Raw genomic sequence first — 18,601 nt, forward strand, 5'->3', positions numbered from 1 at the left:
CTTGTAAAATTGGGACATCACAGCTTTATATGACACGGAATTCGACCATAATTTGCTAGAAAACAAGATGTCATATGCACCCTCTCCTTCAAGAAAAAATAGTTTTCATAAGAAATAGCATTTAAAAAACTTTTGCCAGCTTATAAAGATATTAAACGAGGCCATGGACAGTTCCACGAGTGTAAAAGGAGAAAGAGCCTGGGCTCCTTTTGGACGCGGCGTTGCTCGAGTGAGCAAAAACAAGATTCTACATTTTTAATAAAAGGTTTATAGTATTTTTAAAAAGCATATAAACCTCAGTAATACAGAAGTTAATGTTTTGTTTTGTCTGAGATGGACCAAGTGGGTGGTACCATGTGTAGCAGAACTTAGCCTGGACACGTGGTCTGAGAATGACCAATCAGGCGCTCCTCCAGGTTTAACTACGTTAAATGTCAGATTGCAATAAACTAGAAGCTGTTGGTCGGGCCCGCGGAAATGGGCGAGCATAATCTCCTTAATCCAGGGTTTGTGGGACCTTTGGTAAACATCCACACTGGAGACACATTTTACTTTCCGAATTTTAGAGCCTCAGGGGGACAACTGGCGGGGCTACCGTCTCTCTCGTACCCGAGAAGGGACAACGTTTGCTCCCTCCCGTGGAATCCTTCGGAGCCGTGCAATGGATACTCTCAATCCTACTTTAGCAGCCCCGTGTCTATTAACCCTTCCTTCAATCGGTCGTGTGAAATTACCAGACCAGAGGAAGGCAAATGCTATTACAACAATGGCAACGGGAATAGGGAGACCTGTTCAGGTGGCAGCAGTCTCAAACGAGAGGATAGGGCGAGAGACACATCATCCCTAACATCTGACCACGGGATGCACAGTGGAATTGGCAGCACGGCTGCCTTTTCTAAATACGATTATGGGACCGAGCAGCTAACGCAAGACCCGCCATCCTGTCAGTCAATGGAGTCCGATTCCAGCTCCTCTCTGCTCAACGAGGGCAGCAAGCCTTCATCCAGCGACACACAGACCCTGGTGTCACCGGGAAGCCATTCCAGCAACATAGCCGCAGGCGGAGGTGAGCGTATTTTGTTTTTAACCACAGTTCTCACAATCGCACCTTCACGTTATTTATAAGAAAGAACAGGCTGCGCACAGCGTACATTTGCGGTATTAAACCGTCATTAGAGCTCGTTATCTTGATGCACAACATGCAGCTTAGGTTAGCCTGCAGGGTACTTGCGTGGTGTGCAAACGCCACTAGGGGTTGCCCTAAAATACTCCATGCGCCATGTGTGTGTGTACAGTTAGAGATAACCCCCAACAATCCAAATCACAAGCAGCGTTTGAGTAAACAATTTAGTTCCGTCTTCTATTTTTTATAGCTTAGGCGTGGTTCTGTTACTTAAACATATAAACGCTTGACTTTGGTCTATTTTGCTCGCACTCGCACAGATCAGTGCAGTGATTTAAAGAAGTGAGTCGCTTTGGTTGACTGCATCGAATAGAGACAGTTTTCTTTTTAATGACTCGTAAACAGAATTAATCTCTGTCGCTGTAGACTCAGGAGTCGTTTAATATGCTTTGAAAGTCGCAAATAAGTACGGGGTATTTGCAAGCACGGCTCAATTACCACGTTAATGCTGCTTTAACTGCAACAATAAAACTTCCTGTGACACAAACCGCGGTATATTGGTGGGCTCCATAAAGGTGGCTGATTTTTCTTTTTGTTTTAAACGTGGGGAACAAAAACGAAACGAAACTGGACAAGTCCTGATTTACAAATATTGGGATTTGAGTCAGAGACCAAAACAAATTCATCGTACATGTGCAGGGAATGACAGCTTCCAGGGGCATTCGTTTTCTCAGGTTAAGATAAAGCACAAGCCCTACATCATGGATGTTTAGCAAATCACATCAGCTTACTCCAGCTAAACCAAAACAATACATTTATTTACATATATACATATTTAGAAAAGCGCCTTATCACAATGCTATTTAACAGGTTTGCTCTAACATGGCGCATTGCATACTGACTAAACTAGGGAGGCAACTTGACTTGGACAGCTGATGCCCCAGTAGGTTCCCCATAACCTTGGAGGTGACCGTGATTTTGCAACCGTGGTGACTAATCCACTGTGTGCTCCCCTCCTCTCCCCTCTTCTCCAGGTGCCCCGTGGTACCCGATGCACACTCGGACCAGAAAGAAGCGCAAACCTTATTCCAAGCTTCAGCTGGCTGAGTTAGAAGGTGAATTTATGCTGAACGAATTCATCACCAGGCAGCGGCGGAGGGAACTCTCCGATCGTCTGAACCTCAGTGACCAACAAGTCAAGATCTGGTTCCAGAACCGCAGGATGAAGAAGAAGAGACTCATGCTGAGGGAGCAAGCTTTGGCCTACTTTTAGAGATGCGGCAGAAGGTGAATCGATAGGCAGTAAAAAATAAAAAATAAAAAAAAAGGAAAAGAAAAAGCCAAGCCTTCTACGCTCCCTTAGGTCTTCTTTTAGTGCATGCAACCATCTACCCATCTTTTACATTGCAAGCATTTATTACCCTACTTTATTTCTAATATTTTTATATCAAAGGTGCGGGTTGCAAAACCCCAAACAAGCCGCTGCCTGGCATCCAAAGCTATACACGTCAGTGAGTCTTCACGTTTTGGTATAATCGCACAGAAGAAGCTGTGAGAATGTGTTTGTGTGCGTGTATTTTACTTTATCTCGATCTGTCACGACATTAGTGTACGGCCTAAATGTGTCTTTAGTGTAACATCTTTTCGGTTGACACATAGTGACGACATCAGGATTGTTACCGTTTTAGCCAGAGAAAATAAGGCGGGAGAGTCGACGAGCCCTCGAAATAGGCCTAAAAATAATAGTGAAGTCAGACAGGGAAGCCTGACGGGGCGAATCAGTGCAAAAAGAAATGTCTGAAGTTATGAAGTGATAAAGAAGAATCTCGGTTTCGGTCGCCATGCCATATTTTGTTAGGTAAGAGGAACAACGCCTTTATCTTGTCTCCATAGTTTTCGCCACGTTTATGGGCACGTTCACGGTCACGGGCGGCAGATCTGGAAGTCTGGGAGTCTGCGTGAGGAGGCGAGAACTAAAACCGCAGTGTAATTCATTTCAATGTTTTTATGACTGCGCATTGAAAATTGATTGCCATGACTTTGTTCATGTGCAAATAGATTTCTGAAGGTATTTCCCTCTTTCACCCCTACTTTTATCGCTTTTAAACGTGTCTTAACATCAACCACTGAATCCTGCATGGGTTGCGTTTCTTTCGTTTAGTGAGGTCACCGTTAGAAAACGGGTTTGAGCTGCTATAAAAAGTTTAAGTCCAGACTGTACCAGTCAAAAAAAGTGTATTTTACAATGAACTAGCGAGGACCTGTAATGGAAAGATTCAACAGTGCTACACAACTGTGTTCAAGGCCAACTCGGTTACAGCGAGGGACCCGCCTAAACTTGCAACAGCGGGAGAATAAGTTGTTTTTTGGGGAAAGCGCATTTCAGAAACTCGGTGCTTATGATTTTTTTAAAATCAATATGTAGAATTAAAAAAAAATGTAATCATAGGCTTATGTGTGTGCTCCCTTAATTCAGAGTGAATGCAGTGCATTATCCGTCATGTACAATGAGTAAGCTATAGCAGTGAAATGTTCTCAGCATGTTATTGATGTGAAATAATCATAAGTCATGTTCTGCAGGACACTTTTTCTGTAGGTGACTTTTATATTTTTTCTTCCAAACAAATGCCAACAAACGAAAACTTTTTGGACTCAAACGTCTTCAAAGAATGTATTATTATTATTATTATTAGAATTATTATTACTAGAATTATTATTAGGGAGGGAGGACGGTCTATTAGACCTATTCATGTACTTGCTTTTTGCAATGTGCTCAGTGTTGCCCCTTTCTTTACCCTGTACTTGTGTACAACTTTGTTCAATGAAATGACATATGTTGGTATTTGCATCCTATTTGAGGAGGCCTTATCGCTATGTAATAGGCTAGTGCTTTATGTTATTGACCGTCTTGTAACAATATCGCATTCCATGGGCTATAGCCTATTTGTGGTTGTAAGGGCTGGAAATGTAGGCCAAAAGTGTATAGTGTCAAGAATGGTAAGAAATGGTATGTAAGGTTTGTTTAATTTTTTTAAATTTTACAAATATTTTTATTATTTTTATATTATTATTATTATTATTATTATTATTATTATTATTATTATTATTATTATTTTACCATTCATGACATTTAAAGAAACGACGTTTCAATGTAGTAGTTGTTTATTATCGTTATTTTATGTCACTCCGATTGCATTCCTTTCTTTGCGCTTGTAAGGATTGCTACGTTGTCTTGTAAAAGTAATAATGATATGAATGTATATGCGTAAGGTCTTCAATAAAACACAGTATTGAAAAGATTACTGGTATTAGCCTGTTATTATGTTGCTTATCTGAATGTTCTGCTTCAACACCAATGATAACTGTGGGGATTATTTTATTGGACGTGACCTGTAACACGGTTTAAAAGCTACACGCGTCCACCACACTGAAATAGAGATTTGAACATTAATAGGACATTTGAAAGCATTTGAAAGAGTGTTTTGTTGGCACATTAATTACACATGCTGTGAAACGTAAGAATATAGAGCCCACGCAGGGGGGGCCTTTATTTATTTATTTTTATTGTTGCCGCAACAGATGCAAAGGTAGGTTATAGGCAAATAGGTTAAAATGCAAAATTGCATCCAGGTGCATATTTTAAACTAACATTGAATATTGTGTTTATGAAGCCTGGGACACAACAACAACTACAAAACACCTAGACTGGTTTAAAGTAAAATTCCCTTTTCCGTCCTTGTGGTTTCTCTTGAAGTTCGACCTAATCAATGTCACTGGTATGCTACAAGCCTATAACGGCGCAGCTAAACACGCAATAGCTCTGTAAAGCAGTAATGGGGTTACACCCCAGTGCTCCATATAGTCAAGCCCTTTGGACTGCCTTTTCCTTGTGTATCCCATCTTCTGCCTTGCAGTGCGGATTTATAAGTGTGATAATTATATATCAAAGTAAAGTTCATTATAACATGCACGCAGACCAAATAAACATGCTTCCCTTAAATGACATGCACAGTACGCACACACTCCTTTACAACGAACCGTTTCTAAAACCCACAAGGCTCTCCCTACTGGCAAATGAGTGTAAAGCAATGCGCGGCGGTGCAGCGTCGTCCTGTCAGCTATCTAAACATGCAATTGTACGTTTGTCTTCAACAGTTTGCAGTCTGAGTTATGGTGAAGTAGGCTATGTTCACTGGAAACTGCTGTGCTGTCTGCATTTGGAATCAGATGTTGCCATTTCAGTGAACTGTGAACGTCTGCTCCTTGCAGCCGCCTGACTGAATGGCATTCCTGACTTGGTCTGTGCGTGATCAGGCATACATGTACAAATGTAAGATGGCGTGAGCTCATTACAGTCCCCTTGGTGTTCGATTAACTATTGAATCATATATTTATGATTTAAGATATATCAGTGAGCTTTTGAAATTTCGAAACGTTTATTTCGAGTTGGTAAAAGTCTTGCAGGAGCTCTATTATTTTCATCAATTCAGAATTATTTTTGTACTCTTATGTGCTACATATGATTTAATAAATATAACGGCTGTACGGTCCTCCGTGAGGTTGTCTGTACACACTGCTTCAAAAAGGGCACGATGTATGTGCGGATATGAAAACTCGAAAATCGAAATGCTGATTTTTTAAGTAACTCTAGTAAATGTAATTAACACTTCTCCAATTGTTTATGAATTTAAATACATGACACGTCAAGGGAAGGCGTAAATGAAAGACACATGCATGGCATCATGTAGATTTTGCTTAGGCCTACCTGATAAAACGATGATTTGAAATCGTTTCGATATATCACGGCAACGGAATTTTAGTCATTTCTTTATCTTTAAAAGAAGAAAGCAGTGCGTAATATTCTCATATTTTCCATTTTACGCAGCGATGACAACACACATGTGTCCGTGTATGTTTTAATGAATACACAGTGCATCATATTCACAAAGCGACGCCAGTCTGATGCAAAACATTACTCGTTAAGCGCACCTAGTATTTGTTGCAATAATTAACTAAGACTATGAAATAATGCCAGGCGATCTTAAAGTGGCTTTATTGAATTTGATCACCGAAAGGACGTCGTTCATAACAGCTCCAGCCTTTTCAGGTCATCAAACGCGTTGTTGACCATGAAAGGAGATAAAATTGTATCTTATGTTTGTGCGTTGCCTTGTTAAATTGGTAAGAAGAGAATGGCATACGGAAAAAGCACCATCGTCTTTTTTGCTTTTTGTTTAATCGCAAACCTTCGTGGCCATACTATGTCACAAATATACAAATATATTTTTAGAAGGATTCAGGAAAACCTGCCATGAAGCGCTGACAACACGAGCAGAAACTCATTAAGGTTCCATGGATCTGCTTCTATAACCCGCAAAAGACCATATTGACATGAAAACGAGGGCGAGAAGCAATAGATATGAACCAGGATCCATGGTTTGTAACAAACTGCGGTAGATTAACGCTCACTTAACAAAGAAAGAGTAAAGTGCAATTCACAGCAGCAACAATTTGCATAACATCTTGATTCGAATGTATTTTGACTGCTACGTAATTAGACTAAGCACCCAAACAAGTCTACTTTCAGCACAGCGTGAATGCGATTAGTGTCACGACTAAATGACACAAACACTCGTGTGTATTTAGAGGCTAGTTCAATGCGTCATTTGTAAAATGGTTGGATTTTTTGGGACTCATTAACTTGACAATCAGGCCTTTGAACTGTGTCGAATCAAATGCCGAACACGGAATTTTAACTTGAACTTCAAGCCAGAGTAATCTATTAATATTATTTATTACTTTTTGTAACTTGTTTATTTAGACAGAGGATCTTTGCTTTACTTTATCATTGCTTGGAAGGTTTTCCACGTCCAGAAACACCAGTTCACGACGCCATTACCTGCCTCTCTGTTCTTCTAAGGCTAAAAATGATTACTGCGTAATATCTCATTTTAGTTTGCCTTTACATGTCTTGTCTGCATTCTAAAGTGGTCGAATTCCCTTTCTACCAAATGATGAGTTTAAAAAACCACAAACAATCAAAGATATGCTTTGCGTTTCCAGACAATCTGGTGATATTTGGCGTTGCAGGATTTTACAATAGGTCTTTCACAGCTCTTGAGCACTTTTGACTTTGAGACTGGCTAAATCTGTTTATGGCAGCCTGTCTCCGCGTCCCAAAGGTCACTGAGCTTCACAGTGCCCTTCGCAGAGAACTTGTGTGGAGTGTGGTCTACGTCCCCCGTCACCCCACTGTCGTTTATGGTACAAAGCTGGCCTGAGAAATAGAAAGCTCTGTTATTCCTACTAAAGTGTGTGGCAGAGGGGGAGTGTGGAGTGTGTGGACGTGCGTGAGTGTGAATGTGTGTGTTTTAAAGGAGACTGTTAATGTGATAAAGAGAAGATAGGTAGGATGCTCAACGTAAGAGATCTATATCGTTTTACGTCTTTCAGAACTATTATATATTGATTTTGACATGATTTGAAATGAGTTCGCCACTAGCTGCTTTTTTTCTGAAACGCACGCCCGTATCAATTTGTTTTTCAATAGCATCGCGTCTCCAACAGCCCTTAATACGGGGTGTGAAGGTTTCATTGCTGTCTCAAAAGAGCCGAATTCCTTTTAGACCAGTTGTCCCTGGTGTAAAGAAAAGCAAAACATTTCAGAATCGATTGAAATCATTGTAATGTTTCTCGATCAGCCAGTTATATTATCACGGCAGGGCTTTATGTTCTATTTTCGCAATAATATAAAGAATGTAAACATTGTGCACAGCGCTGGTCAGCTCGTGTTTATGCAGTATGGCTATATAATGCCGGTGTTTTGATTGAACTTTCTTTCTTTTTTCTTGACAAATTGTTTGATTTTTCTCTCTGACGAGGACACTTGAGGCGTTTTTAATTGGCATTCCGTATTTTTGATAGAGGACTGGTCTTTCCAAGGGCGACTCTTTCCAAGGGCCTTAAAGCGCCCACTGAAGGTCAAGTATGCAAGGATGGAACTGCATTAACTGTTTCATACATGGTGAAAAATTTTGTGTCACCTTCAAGTTTGATTAGCGTCGGTGGTGTAGCTTGAGCTATATTACCGTCTATTATTTTATATGCATTGGCACGGTGTAAATGTAAGGGCTCCTTAAAACCAAACATATATCAGAGCTAACACGACATTAGCACTAAGTTTAAGCAAGTATTTCAAACATATCTGAGATGACAGCAGGAAACTCGTCGCTTTTTAGTTTGGGCATACTGAACCATTTTTCGCACTAACGCAAACAAAACCGACTTTTGACACACATGCAGAAATCAGCCACCAGTATCTCAGTTTGCATTAACGTTCAAAACTTTATCACGATTTCCCTGCTGTATGCGTGGATATGTACATTTTCTCAGTTGGGCTTGGTAACATCAGAAAACATTAGATCAAATATTAAAAAACAAAACAATAACATCAGGAATTTGCTTGTAACGCTTGAAAAAAAAAAGAAAATAGTATAATTATTACACTAAAGTTGAGTTATGTCAAAATATGACGAAACCAAACGAAATGCATTATCTTTAAGTTAGCAAATTCAAAATAAACACATGCGTCATGCTTGGGTCGGTCCAATGCGTAATATCGTAAGCGCGGTAAAAAAACAAAACAAAAAAAGGAAAGAGAAAGTATTTATTCATTTTTCACTTTTTAAATGCCCCTCCTTATTATGTGATGTGATTTTAAAAAATATAATTTAGGTATTTTAGAAGATTAACTCTAGTAAATAGAAGATTCCAGTGCACGCCGAGCCTAAAAATAGATTTTTAAATATATCAGCATGTGAGAGAACATAGCCTCAAGTAGGGTTTTTCAAATAAAATCCTCTTTATTCGGACTTTTGTAGAATAGTATTAACCGTGAAGCCGAGTGTCCCTCTAGCAAAACACAAATAGAAGCTCACGTTTAGTTCCTCTAGAATTTGTTCAGATAGACTCGCTTCACTGTTCCTCTGCTTAAATGGTTTCCAGGTCTCTCTCTCTCTCTCTCTCTCTCTCTCTCTCTGTGTGTGTGCTTTTAGGGCGTCGAAATAACACATGGGAGCTGAATGCAGTAGTCACTATACTGAGCGATTTCTTGTGATGTGCAATCATTTAATACTTCTAATAAAAAAAGAGCGTTAACACATTGTTGTGAAAGCTTTATGTCCTTGTGGTTGAAAGTGAAATACACTCTGGAGATTGCTCTAAATGTAACAGCAACACACAGCCTTATCTTGTCAGCTATTGTTGTCACCACAAACGCTTTACGCTAGGTGCACTCACGGAGATCTTAGTTTAAAAAAAAGAAAAAAGAGTGAGAGACAAGAAAAACAAGCCTCTTTAGTGTTGCCTGGAACTCTTCACAGCTCATACAGGGAAGTTTAACTGCCCGGCTTACATCCAATTAAACTTATCTAGGCCATGAGGGGACAGTAATATGATTACGCAGGCTTCCCACATTTAGCCTTGACTTCAGCTAACTGTAGAGCAGTGTCCTGGTAAACTGCACCCATTGTGTATTTATGTGTGTGTGTGTAGCTCTGTGTCTGTGGTGAAACTTGTATCTTTTGGCAATGGCTTTATCGACACTTTGGCGCAACCCCTTTCTTTCTTTCTTTTTTTTTACAAGAAGGTGACGCCTAGGCTAACAGTTGTAATTTCGGTGCTAGGTAGCAACACATAGCTTAAATTCCTCAGACACAGCTATAACGGTGCTTTGACAGTGATATTTAAGGGAGTATTAGCAAAGCACCAAACTCAACATTGTGTCTGAAGACTACTGGAACGGGCACTTAAAATGTTCTCATTGTCTGAGTTGTTTTTAATTAGAATTATAAGGAGACATATCTGGGATACAGGCCATTTTGCTTTAAAACTCTGCATACGCTTTGCCTGCTCATTTGGTGCAGCCTTATCAAACTTTCCTGGGTCCTACTGCTAGCGGAATTTGTGCTCCGGCTCCCACATCCAGTGAAATAAACACATGGTAAATCCTATTCTTTCACTTTTGTTCCTTGCGCACCAAGGTGAAAGCAGTCAGTGTTTGAACCCCAGGAAGCGGATATTGCCAAGTGATGGACGCTGGCTGGTCATATTTTCCATATTATGACAATTACCGCAACTTAAATGCAACCAGGAGTGCCACTTTCCATTTGTTTAAATGTAGAAATAGTTCTTGAGTCCAGAGAAGCCTTTCTGTGTTTCTGTTGTCGTGATCAGCAGCTTTAACCTTTAAATTTTATTAGTGCATCGCTTATTCATAACCTCGCATTACTTATTTATGCCGGGCTATTACGCATCATTGAAATGATTATGATGAGGAAATGAATTGGTAGTATTGTTTTGGACTGTCTGCCTCGATTCTGTTATTGCCCGCTGAAAGGAAAGTTTGGAGTTTTTATTTATTGTTTTTTTAAATTATTATTTATTCTTTATTTCTTGGATGATATAAGGATGATATAAGGATGCATTTTAAATGTCATAATTCAGAACCCTTATTACAGCCAAGGCCAATTAGTATGGCGGCTTTTCGGGTTTTAGAAATTCAACTTCAAATGCAAGTCTTGGGTTTATTTTTATTATTATTATTATTAATCACACAGTGCACTATATATTTCATAGTGTTAATATTGTAAATGACATTTTGATGCGCGAATTATTCTTGTTGTTGCACAGCAGCACAACAGTAATGGAGCAGCATGTGTCAAACATGTGTCCATATAGGCCACAGGGCCAGTGTGTTTACACAAATATTTCCAGAGCTGTGATTGTTAATGAGAAAAACAAATACAGCAGTCGGGCTTCATGCATCACAAATAAATTCTTATTGTCTTTTTCTTTTTGCTTATCTCAGTATATTTTATTCGGAGTAATTTTGATTAGATATTTTTCCTCGCAAACGTCCCAAACGCCAGATTCGAAACTTTTATTCCGATATTCGTGGAACAAAAGACCAGATTTCTTAAATATGTGGGTAAGTCAAAGTAAAAAAAAAACCCAAACATAAATAAAAAATCTAACTGAAATTAATCTCGCTGCCTCTTTGTAGAAAGGTTGCACAATATCCACTTCCTGAAATCCAAATTCCTCTCATTCTCAGCGTTTATGGTTTTCTATGGAACAAAGGGATTTAGCGTTACTACAGCCATTCGCAGTTTTACGGTGGACGTAGAGAGGATTTTAGTGGTCAAATTCAAGTGCTGTGTCTGGACAGCTGTCTGCTTTCTTTGTACTTGGATTCAGGATGCATCATGTGAGGCAACCTTTTGTCTGTAGGGGTAGTAAACAAGCTAATGCCATTGCCACGTTTTCACAAATTCGCCTGCAGTGGAAGCTCACTTCCAATGCTTGGGGTCGGAGGATGTTGCTTCTTTTTCCCATTGCTGTCGGGAATCACCGAAGTCACTAACTTTCTTTGAAATTATATATGTATAGCAACACAGGTGTCCCCTAAGATACGGCAACAGAACGATATTGTGTTATTGGAAAATTGGGTAATAATTTGAGAGTATATTGCAGCGTTTAGGAAGCAGCCTATAATCATAAACAATGGGCCATCATATTAATTTCACCTTGAGATAGTATCAGTTAGTCTATAAAGATTCTGAGATGGCCCTCAACAGTACAATTAAAAGTTTACAATGACGCAGGAAATCACACGCAGGCGCATCTTTTCTCCAAACAATTCATTTTATTGGAATTTTTTTAAAGTTCGAGGAACACGTCCCTGTCTGTCACGCACAGATGAATGTCGACATCCTGGTGAAAATAAAATAATCAGAGCAGCTTGGACCATCAGCTGGGACTTATTTAATTTTAGAGGGAAACGTCGGATGCACTCCTACTACTCGGTCAATAGGCCTTTAAGTAGCGCAGCGCATTACTGAACAGAATAATACTTGCTCTGCTCTGCATCTTATAGATACTTATAGAAGGATTTTCATGCCAATAAAGTCCAACCACACCTTTTCCAAACTTATAAATCAGAACATTTTGAAAGTGTGAGCTATTCAACACATTGAATATTCTGAGGAGTGTTGCCAATAACCACTCCAAACTGGAGTAATGCTAAAACCAGTCATTTGAGGTACTAATTATTTGTGTGTGTGTGTGTGTGTGTGTGTGTGCACGCGCGCGCGAGTGTGTGTGCGTGCGTGCGTGTGTGAGTGTGTGTGGGTGTGTGTGTGTGTTTATATATATTGGGGCACACTTTTGGTCTGGGTTATATGCATGGCCCATGGTTCTGCAGGGATTCCAGGATCGAGGTCTTGAATTGTCTGATTGTCTTCTATGAACACATCCAGAGTCAAACGGAATAATTAGTGTGGACCGAATAACTTGCTCAACCAACATGCTTCACCTTGTAGTGTAATTACGGTTTCCTCCCCCGTTTTTCCTTTGATGAACCCCAAATAACTGAACGGCAAAGTAATGCAATAGGCTGCTGCATAATTTTAAAAACATAACCATGAATGATTCAGATATCTGTTTATTAATCACGATTTTATGTGCAGCAAATTCGGATAAGCACCTACGAGTGGAAATGCATCAGAATAAATAATAGCTCATAATCTTCTTAAAAAGCGTAAAAAGAGTCATTTGCTGTGATTTGTGCAACTTTTTATAAATTCTGAAGCGCTGACTGAGCTCATGGGGCTGCTTTTTAACGGGCTTATGCTTTATATGGGCTATATTCTCTGTGATTGCTAATCACCATCCTCCTTTCTTTTGTGTTGTGTGCAAGATCAGTATTCATAATTTGCAATTCATTGGTCAACACTTTTACATTGCTAGTAATCTAGTAGTGCTCACTCGTGAGAGTGAGCGTAATTATTGGAATGATAATATTAATTGTAATAATCTTACCTGTAAAACGCCATAACACTATGAAAAGCATGCCATTGAGTGCACTCTGCAGTTTGTGCTATGCCTTTTTAAGGAGCTGTAGCTGTTTAGCTAGCCTACCAGCAGCCCATAAACATAAACATGCACAGCACATATCTTTCTAATTGTCATAAGCCAACAAACAGGAATCTGTTACTGGTTTTCTTAGTGGTCCCGTGGTGTTTGGAAATTATTCGTTTGAACCTCCTCGATCTTACCTAAAGCCAACCACTCCTACACATCCAACTCTTCCAAATTGATATATGACAATATCTACTTTCGATCACGTGTCTGCGGGGCGACTTAGACGGATTGCGCGTCATCTCGCCTTCCCAAATTTTCCCCTTCTGCTGCAGCTCCTATCCAAAACATCTATCTATAGTACGGAGCACGAGAGAGAGAGAAAGATGTTTAACTCGGTGAATCTGGGCAACTTCTGCTCCCAGACGCGCAAAGACCGGACATCCGAGTTTGGGGACAGGACGGGCTGTGCGTCCAATATCTACCTCCCCAGCTGCACCTACTACGTCCCCGAGTTTTCTGCCGTCTCCTCGTTTCTTCCACAGGCCCCGTCCAGACAAATCAGCTACCCCTATTCCACAAATCTGTCTCAAGTGCAGCCGGTACGGGAAGTTTCATACGGCTTGGACCCTGCTAGTAAATGGCACCACAGAAGCAACTATGCGTCGTGCTACTCGGGAGAGGATCTGGTGCATAGAGACTGTCTTCCACCATCCACCATGACAGAAATGCTTATGAAGAACGAGAGTGTGTACAGCCACCACCATCACCATCACACTCATCCGGGCTCCAATCACCCTTCCACAGGTTTTTATTCCGGCGTGGGGAAAAACAATGTCCTCCCGCAAGGTTTCGATCGCTTTTTTGAGACGGCGTACTGCAGCAGCACGGACAATCAGTCAGACAATTGTTTACAAAAGGGCGAAGGGGAGAAGCTGGAAAGCGACTCCCAACAGCAGCAGCAGCAACAACAGCAGCCCACAGCGTCTGTACCCGGAGCCGCGGAGCAGGAAAAAGACCCAGAAGATGAGGAGGAACACACAAATTCAGGCTCATGTACGTCTTCCTCTGCAACAACCAAGGACGGCAACGCCAGCAAGAGCAGCCACTCGAGTAGGTATACCGAGCTGTAAAATGGGGGAAGGTTAAGGGGACTAACCCGGTGTTTTGTCGGTCAGATTTTATGTGGAGTTTTATAAGCATTCAAACGATTTTATTATAACCCTACAAAGCTCTTTCTTGCAACGAGAAGAATTTTTACGATGGGAAAGCGCTTTGAAAAAAAGGGGATATTATACACAGACGCCTCAATGGTGAGAGTCTGTGAAATTTTTAAGAGAGAGCTATTGTGACAAATGTTAACTTTGATCATGAACTTGCGTTGGGCATTTTAAGGGATTTTCTCGTTGGGCTGTCGAGAGTAAAAACCAATTGGGCAGAACATTGCTTTTGGCGTCTTGTGAATTTTCTTTTAGTACAGGGTTTGCTCGCAAAAGACATGCTGCGAAGAGTATTACACACTTTACGGTTAAATGCGTTCTATCTATCTATCTATCTATCTATCTATCTATCTATCTATCTATCTATCTATCTATCTATCTATCTATCTATCTATCTATCTATCTATCTATCTATCTATCTATCTATCTATCTATCTATCTATCTGATAGATTAGAAGCGTTTCCTTCTTTTACGAGCACACTTAATCGTGTTTTCCCCTGTATGTGGAGATTGCGTAGGCTGCACATTATTCCACTTCCCCACAATCCGCTGGAAAAAGCTTAAATTCATTAATGTGCATGTTTCCTTCCGCACATTAGGCTTCTTTTCTCCTAATGATTTGCACGAGGTCGCCTGTCATTTCTATTAATAACTAACTTCATCTAAAAAAAATAAATAAAATCCAAAAATCCAAAAAATGGATTTTATTTTTAAAAGGAAGTTTTAGAGATTTGGTGCTTGTGTTCAAAACACATTTAACCTCATGTGCATTGTTTTAGCTCAGCAAGGGAACAGACACAAGCTGAGACCGGTGTTTAGCCCTCTTTCACACACACATAAAAAACAATAAAAAACACACACATTTCCCTGGTCACCTGTTTGATAAGACGTTACAGGGCCACAGAGGTCTTGGTATGGCATTGCAGGCAAGGGCAGTGCATTTAAAGCCACTGCCAAAAGATTGTGTAAATTGTTAGTTTAGCTCCAGGGGAATGTGGCGCACATAATGCGGTGAAATACTTTTGTTGTTGTATATTTATAACAGATAAACACGTACTTAAAGGCTGTAAGTTGATATTATTTACTCCAAGCGATTCGGATATTTAACACTCTTTATGGTTGGTTTATCTGATAGCTTCAGCCAGTTCACCAGATGAATGCTGACTGAAATGTTATCAGTACTAATGCCACTGAAACTGAATTCTTAGCATCTGGCAAGTCTGTCGCCTCTTCAGCACTTAAGCTTGCTGTGACCCCCCTTTAAAAACGCATTGCTGTTGTTGTTAATTAATGTAACGCCGCTGATCATTTTCCGTGACAGCTCGACTTTATTTTGAATTTTATTTTTCACTTTTATTTCTTCTCCAGGCGCTCCTCGAACAAGGAAGAAGCGGTGTCCATATTCCAAGTTTCAGATTCGAGAGCTGGAGCGGGAATTCTTCTTTAACGTTTACATCAACAAAGAGAAAAGGCTTCAACTTTCCCGAATGTTAAACCTCACCGACCGCCAGGTTAAAATTTGGTTTCAGAATAGAAGAATGAAAGAGAAGAAGCTGAGCAGAGATCGCCTCCAGTACTTCTCTGGAAATCCCCTATTGTGAGCAGGAGCACAGAGTGTCACAGTGTGGGACGGTGGCATTTAGGCCCCCTCTTATCTCACTGAGTTGTCACTGTGGGCATACCCATTTTCTAAGGCAGCCCACATCACCAACAGTGCAATGCTAAAGCGGACAGTGGCAGAAATAGGTCTGCATGGGATAAAAATCGCCATTTTCTTATAGCCCTACGGGCGGCGTTGAATTTCTAGCTGGTCCCCAGAAAAAGGCCTACACGATTAGAATAATCATTTATATGCTGTTCTTGAATATGTCCCTCTATTTATCACGATCCTTCATTGTGTTTATTCTATTGTTCACATATTTGTTAAAAACAATATGAAATATAACAAGCTTTTTGAATCCTTTATTGCGCAGACAACTTTTAGCTCTCCTCTGGTCTTTGTATATAGCTTATCCCCATCTAATTATTTCTTTACCGGAGTACGAGCAATTTATAGGAAATCTTTAATTAAGCTGCATATTTCGCCATTGAGAACTGTGACGTCCAATCTGTGAAAAAAAGTATATCCCCCTGTACAGAGTAGCCTATGCAATGTGCTATCATGACTGTAAATAACCGTATGTTGAATTTCCTTTCCGCTATCCCTGCTGCTATTTTTTCAGTACAGTGCCCATTCAACTCTAACAGCTTTAACGCCAACACTTGTTAAATTATTTGCTTAAAGCGTTGCTGCTTTCGATTCCAGAGAGGAGGAGCAGATTGTCGGCCTGTGTATCATTAACATAATACCTATGAAATAAACAGAAAATCTATAGGCAAATCACAACGACTTTGTGCTGTTTGTCTTTTTAATTACTACCCTTACCAGTGATGTGTGCATTTATTTGTTGCTTTGTCTTGGTCGTGAGTCAAAACCTTTTGGAAATACCAACTGCTCATAAATGTGTGTATAACCTAACGCTGCTGGCTTGCACACATAACACGTGCACACTTTAAACCTCTGTTAAATGCCAGTTCACGAGTCTACGCGCATTTCGTGCGCTGGATTTGGTGTCGATTGGGAAAATAAGGAATAGTGGCTACACGTGAGGGCTTTTTGACAATTTTAAGGTTACATCGGTGTAAAAAGGATTATGTTTGAATTTTAGCACAACTTAAAAAAAAAAAAGAAAAGAGGTGAAGCTCAGATCTTAGAAATGTAGAGAAGAAGGGTTCAATGATAACCTCTTTTAGTGCCCACTAAATGGAATCGCCACTCTTGTAGTCTAGACACTGCCATAAAGACACAAGCACTAAATGCCTATTTTTTTCTCTTAATTGCACCGTCTGTTCGAGGGAAATGGCGTTCACTTCCGCAGTAAATAGTAAACAAGCAGGACTACATGTCCGGGGAACGTTGCAAAGAGGTTTCGACATGACATGATATATATATATATATATATATATATATATATATATATATATATATATATATATATATATATATATGCGGGTGTGTGGCTTATGTGAGCGCATGTGTGTTTAGTTTGTGTGCGTGTACGCTAAACATATGCGTATGATGATTGCACGTGTGCATTAAGTACAATTTATAATTAAATGTAGTCTTTGAACTTCCATAATGTCAAGGCCTTCACCTTTAACCCGATGCAATAAAGTGGAATCAAGGAGCCCCTTTAGCCCGGAAATGTGTGCAGCGGCGGAATGGGCCAATAAGAGTGAGTGGGAACAGAAAATGGAATGTGTACAGAGAACAACTTTGACCCCTCGCATTAAACTACAGCAGGTAACTTTGCCAGCTTTAGCACGTCCAGTAAATACACTTTATTGTCCTTGTAAAATGTATACGTTTTCACGCATGAGGCGTTTTTAAACATTTTGGTGTAAACTGTAGATCTGGATTTGTATTCTCTAAGAAGAGAAAACGTGCTGGTGTGTGGCTGTCCCAGTGTATTTGTCGTAATGGGAGGTTCTGTAAGTGCAAACATGACGGTTTGTGAGTGCGTGGGTGTGTGGTCCTTGTGAGTCAGTCTACCCTTTGATTCTTGACTTAACAAAAGACTGCACGGGCTGTTCTGCTCAACAGAAATATTACCGCGCCGTTTGCACGTTGTTGTGTTTCCTCCCATTGGTGTGATTTGGGTTATTTTCGGAAATAAGATTTTTCTTCAAGTTAAAAACGGTTTAAAGTGGGAAAAGGTGGTGGGGGGAGTAAAAGGGATGACCGGCGCTTTTTTGTGCATCTCTTTAGAAGGTCATGTATTTTATCTGCATGAAGTGAAATCAGACTTAATCTGCCCGTCTTAGTATATCATCAGGGATGACAGGGGGCTGTTCTGACTCAAGAAAGACGAAGCACGCTAGCCGACCAGATCAAGGCTATACCAGCCCCTCTTCGCCACACCCATCAACCTTGGCCCTGGGACAGTGACGTGGTAATTTGTAGGTTTCTCCAACACCCAACGTCACTAACAGAGAGTGCTGCAGAGTCTTCTGCAGATGTTGTCTCTCAGCCACACGGGGGCCAGGACTCTCCCGGCCTCTGAACTGCTTTGTTTCCTCAACGGGATCTTGAAAACGTTTCCTGATATAGATGCCTCGGTGACATCACTGTAGTATTATTAGTTGTAGTAGCAGACATCAGTTTTGGCGATGTGTGATAAAAGGACAGTCCACTGTGCTGGAATGCGGCTCTTGCCATGCGTCAGTCTGGCTTGTGCACTTGGGTGTTGCGGTGAAGAAAAACATGGCGGTTTGTTTCATTTAGAGCAGAGGAAAGAG

The 18,601-nt window shown here is 40.4% G+C and overlaps 2 protein-coding genes across 2 annotated transcripts; both read left to right on the forward strand.

Moving 5' to 3' along the window:
* Nucleotides 1-322: 322 nt before the first annotated feature.
* On the forward strand, nt 323-4,176 carry hoxc12a (homeobox C12a). Its single transcript, XM_085145010.1, has 2 exons — nt 323-1,066; nt 2,158-4,176. The coding sequence occupies exons 1-2, from the start codon at nt 478-480 to the stop codon at nt 2,394-2,396; spliced, it is 828 nt and encodes a 275-aa protein (XP_085001136.1). The 5' UTR covers nt 323-477; the 3' UTR covers nt 2,397-4,176.
* A 9,093-nt stretch (nt 4,177-13,269) lies between these two features.
* Nucleotides 13,270-16,638, forward strand: hoxc11a (homeobox C11a). Its single transcript, XM_085144951.1, has 2 exons — nt 13,270-14,155; nt 15,632-16,638. Exons 1-2 carry the CDS (start codon nt 13,285-13,287, stop codon nt 15,862-15,864), a joined length of 1,104 nt encoding a protein of 367 aa, XP_085001077.1. The 5' UTR covers nt 13,270-13,284; the 3' UTR covers nt 15,865-16,638.
* Nucleotides 16,639-18,601: the final 1,963 nt, after the last annotated feature.

This window comes from Neolamprologus multifasciatus, chromosome 20 (assembly GCF_963576455.1).
Source record: "Neolamprologus multifasciatus chromosome 20, fNeoMul1.2, whole genome shotgun sequence".
In the NCBI taxonomy this organism is placed as follows: domain Eukaryota; kingdom Metazoa; phylum Chordata; class Actinopteri; order Cichliformes; family Cichlidae; genus Neolamprologus; species Neolamprologus multifasciatus.

Excerpts from the sequence above, each read along its gene's own strand:
- hoxc11a (XM_085144951.1), top strand. The coding sequence starts at position 13,285 with ATGACAATATCTACTTTCGATCACGTGTCTGCGGGGCGACTTAGACGG. Across the intron at positions 14,156-15,631 it reads CAGCAAGAGCAGCCACTCGA|GCGCTCCTCGAACAAGGAAG; the intron begins GTAGGTATACCG and ends TTTCTTCTCCAG.
- hoxc12a (XM_085145010.1), top strand. The coding sequence starts at position 478 with ATGGGCGAGCATAATCTCCTTAATCCAGGGTTTGTGGGACCTTTGGTA. Across the intron at positions 1,067-2,157 it reads CAACATAGCCGCAGGCGGAG|GTGCCCCGTGGTACCCGATG; the intron begins GTGAGCGTATTT and ends CCTCTTCTCCAG.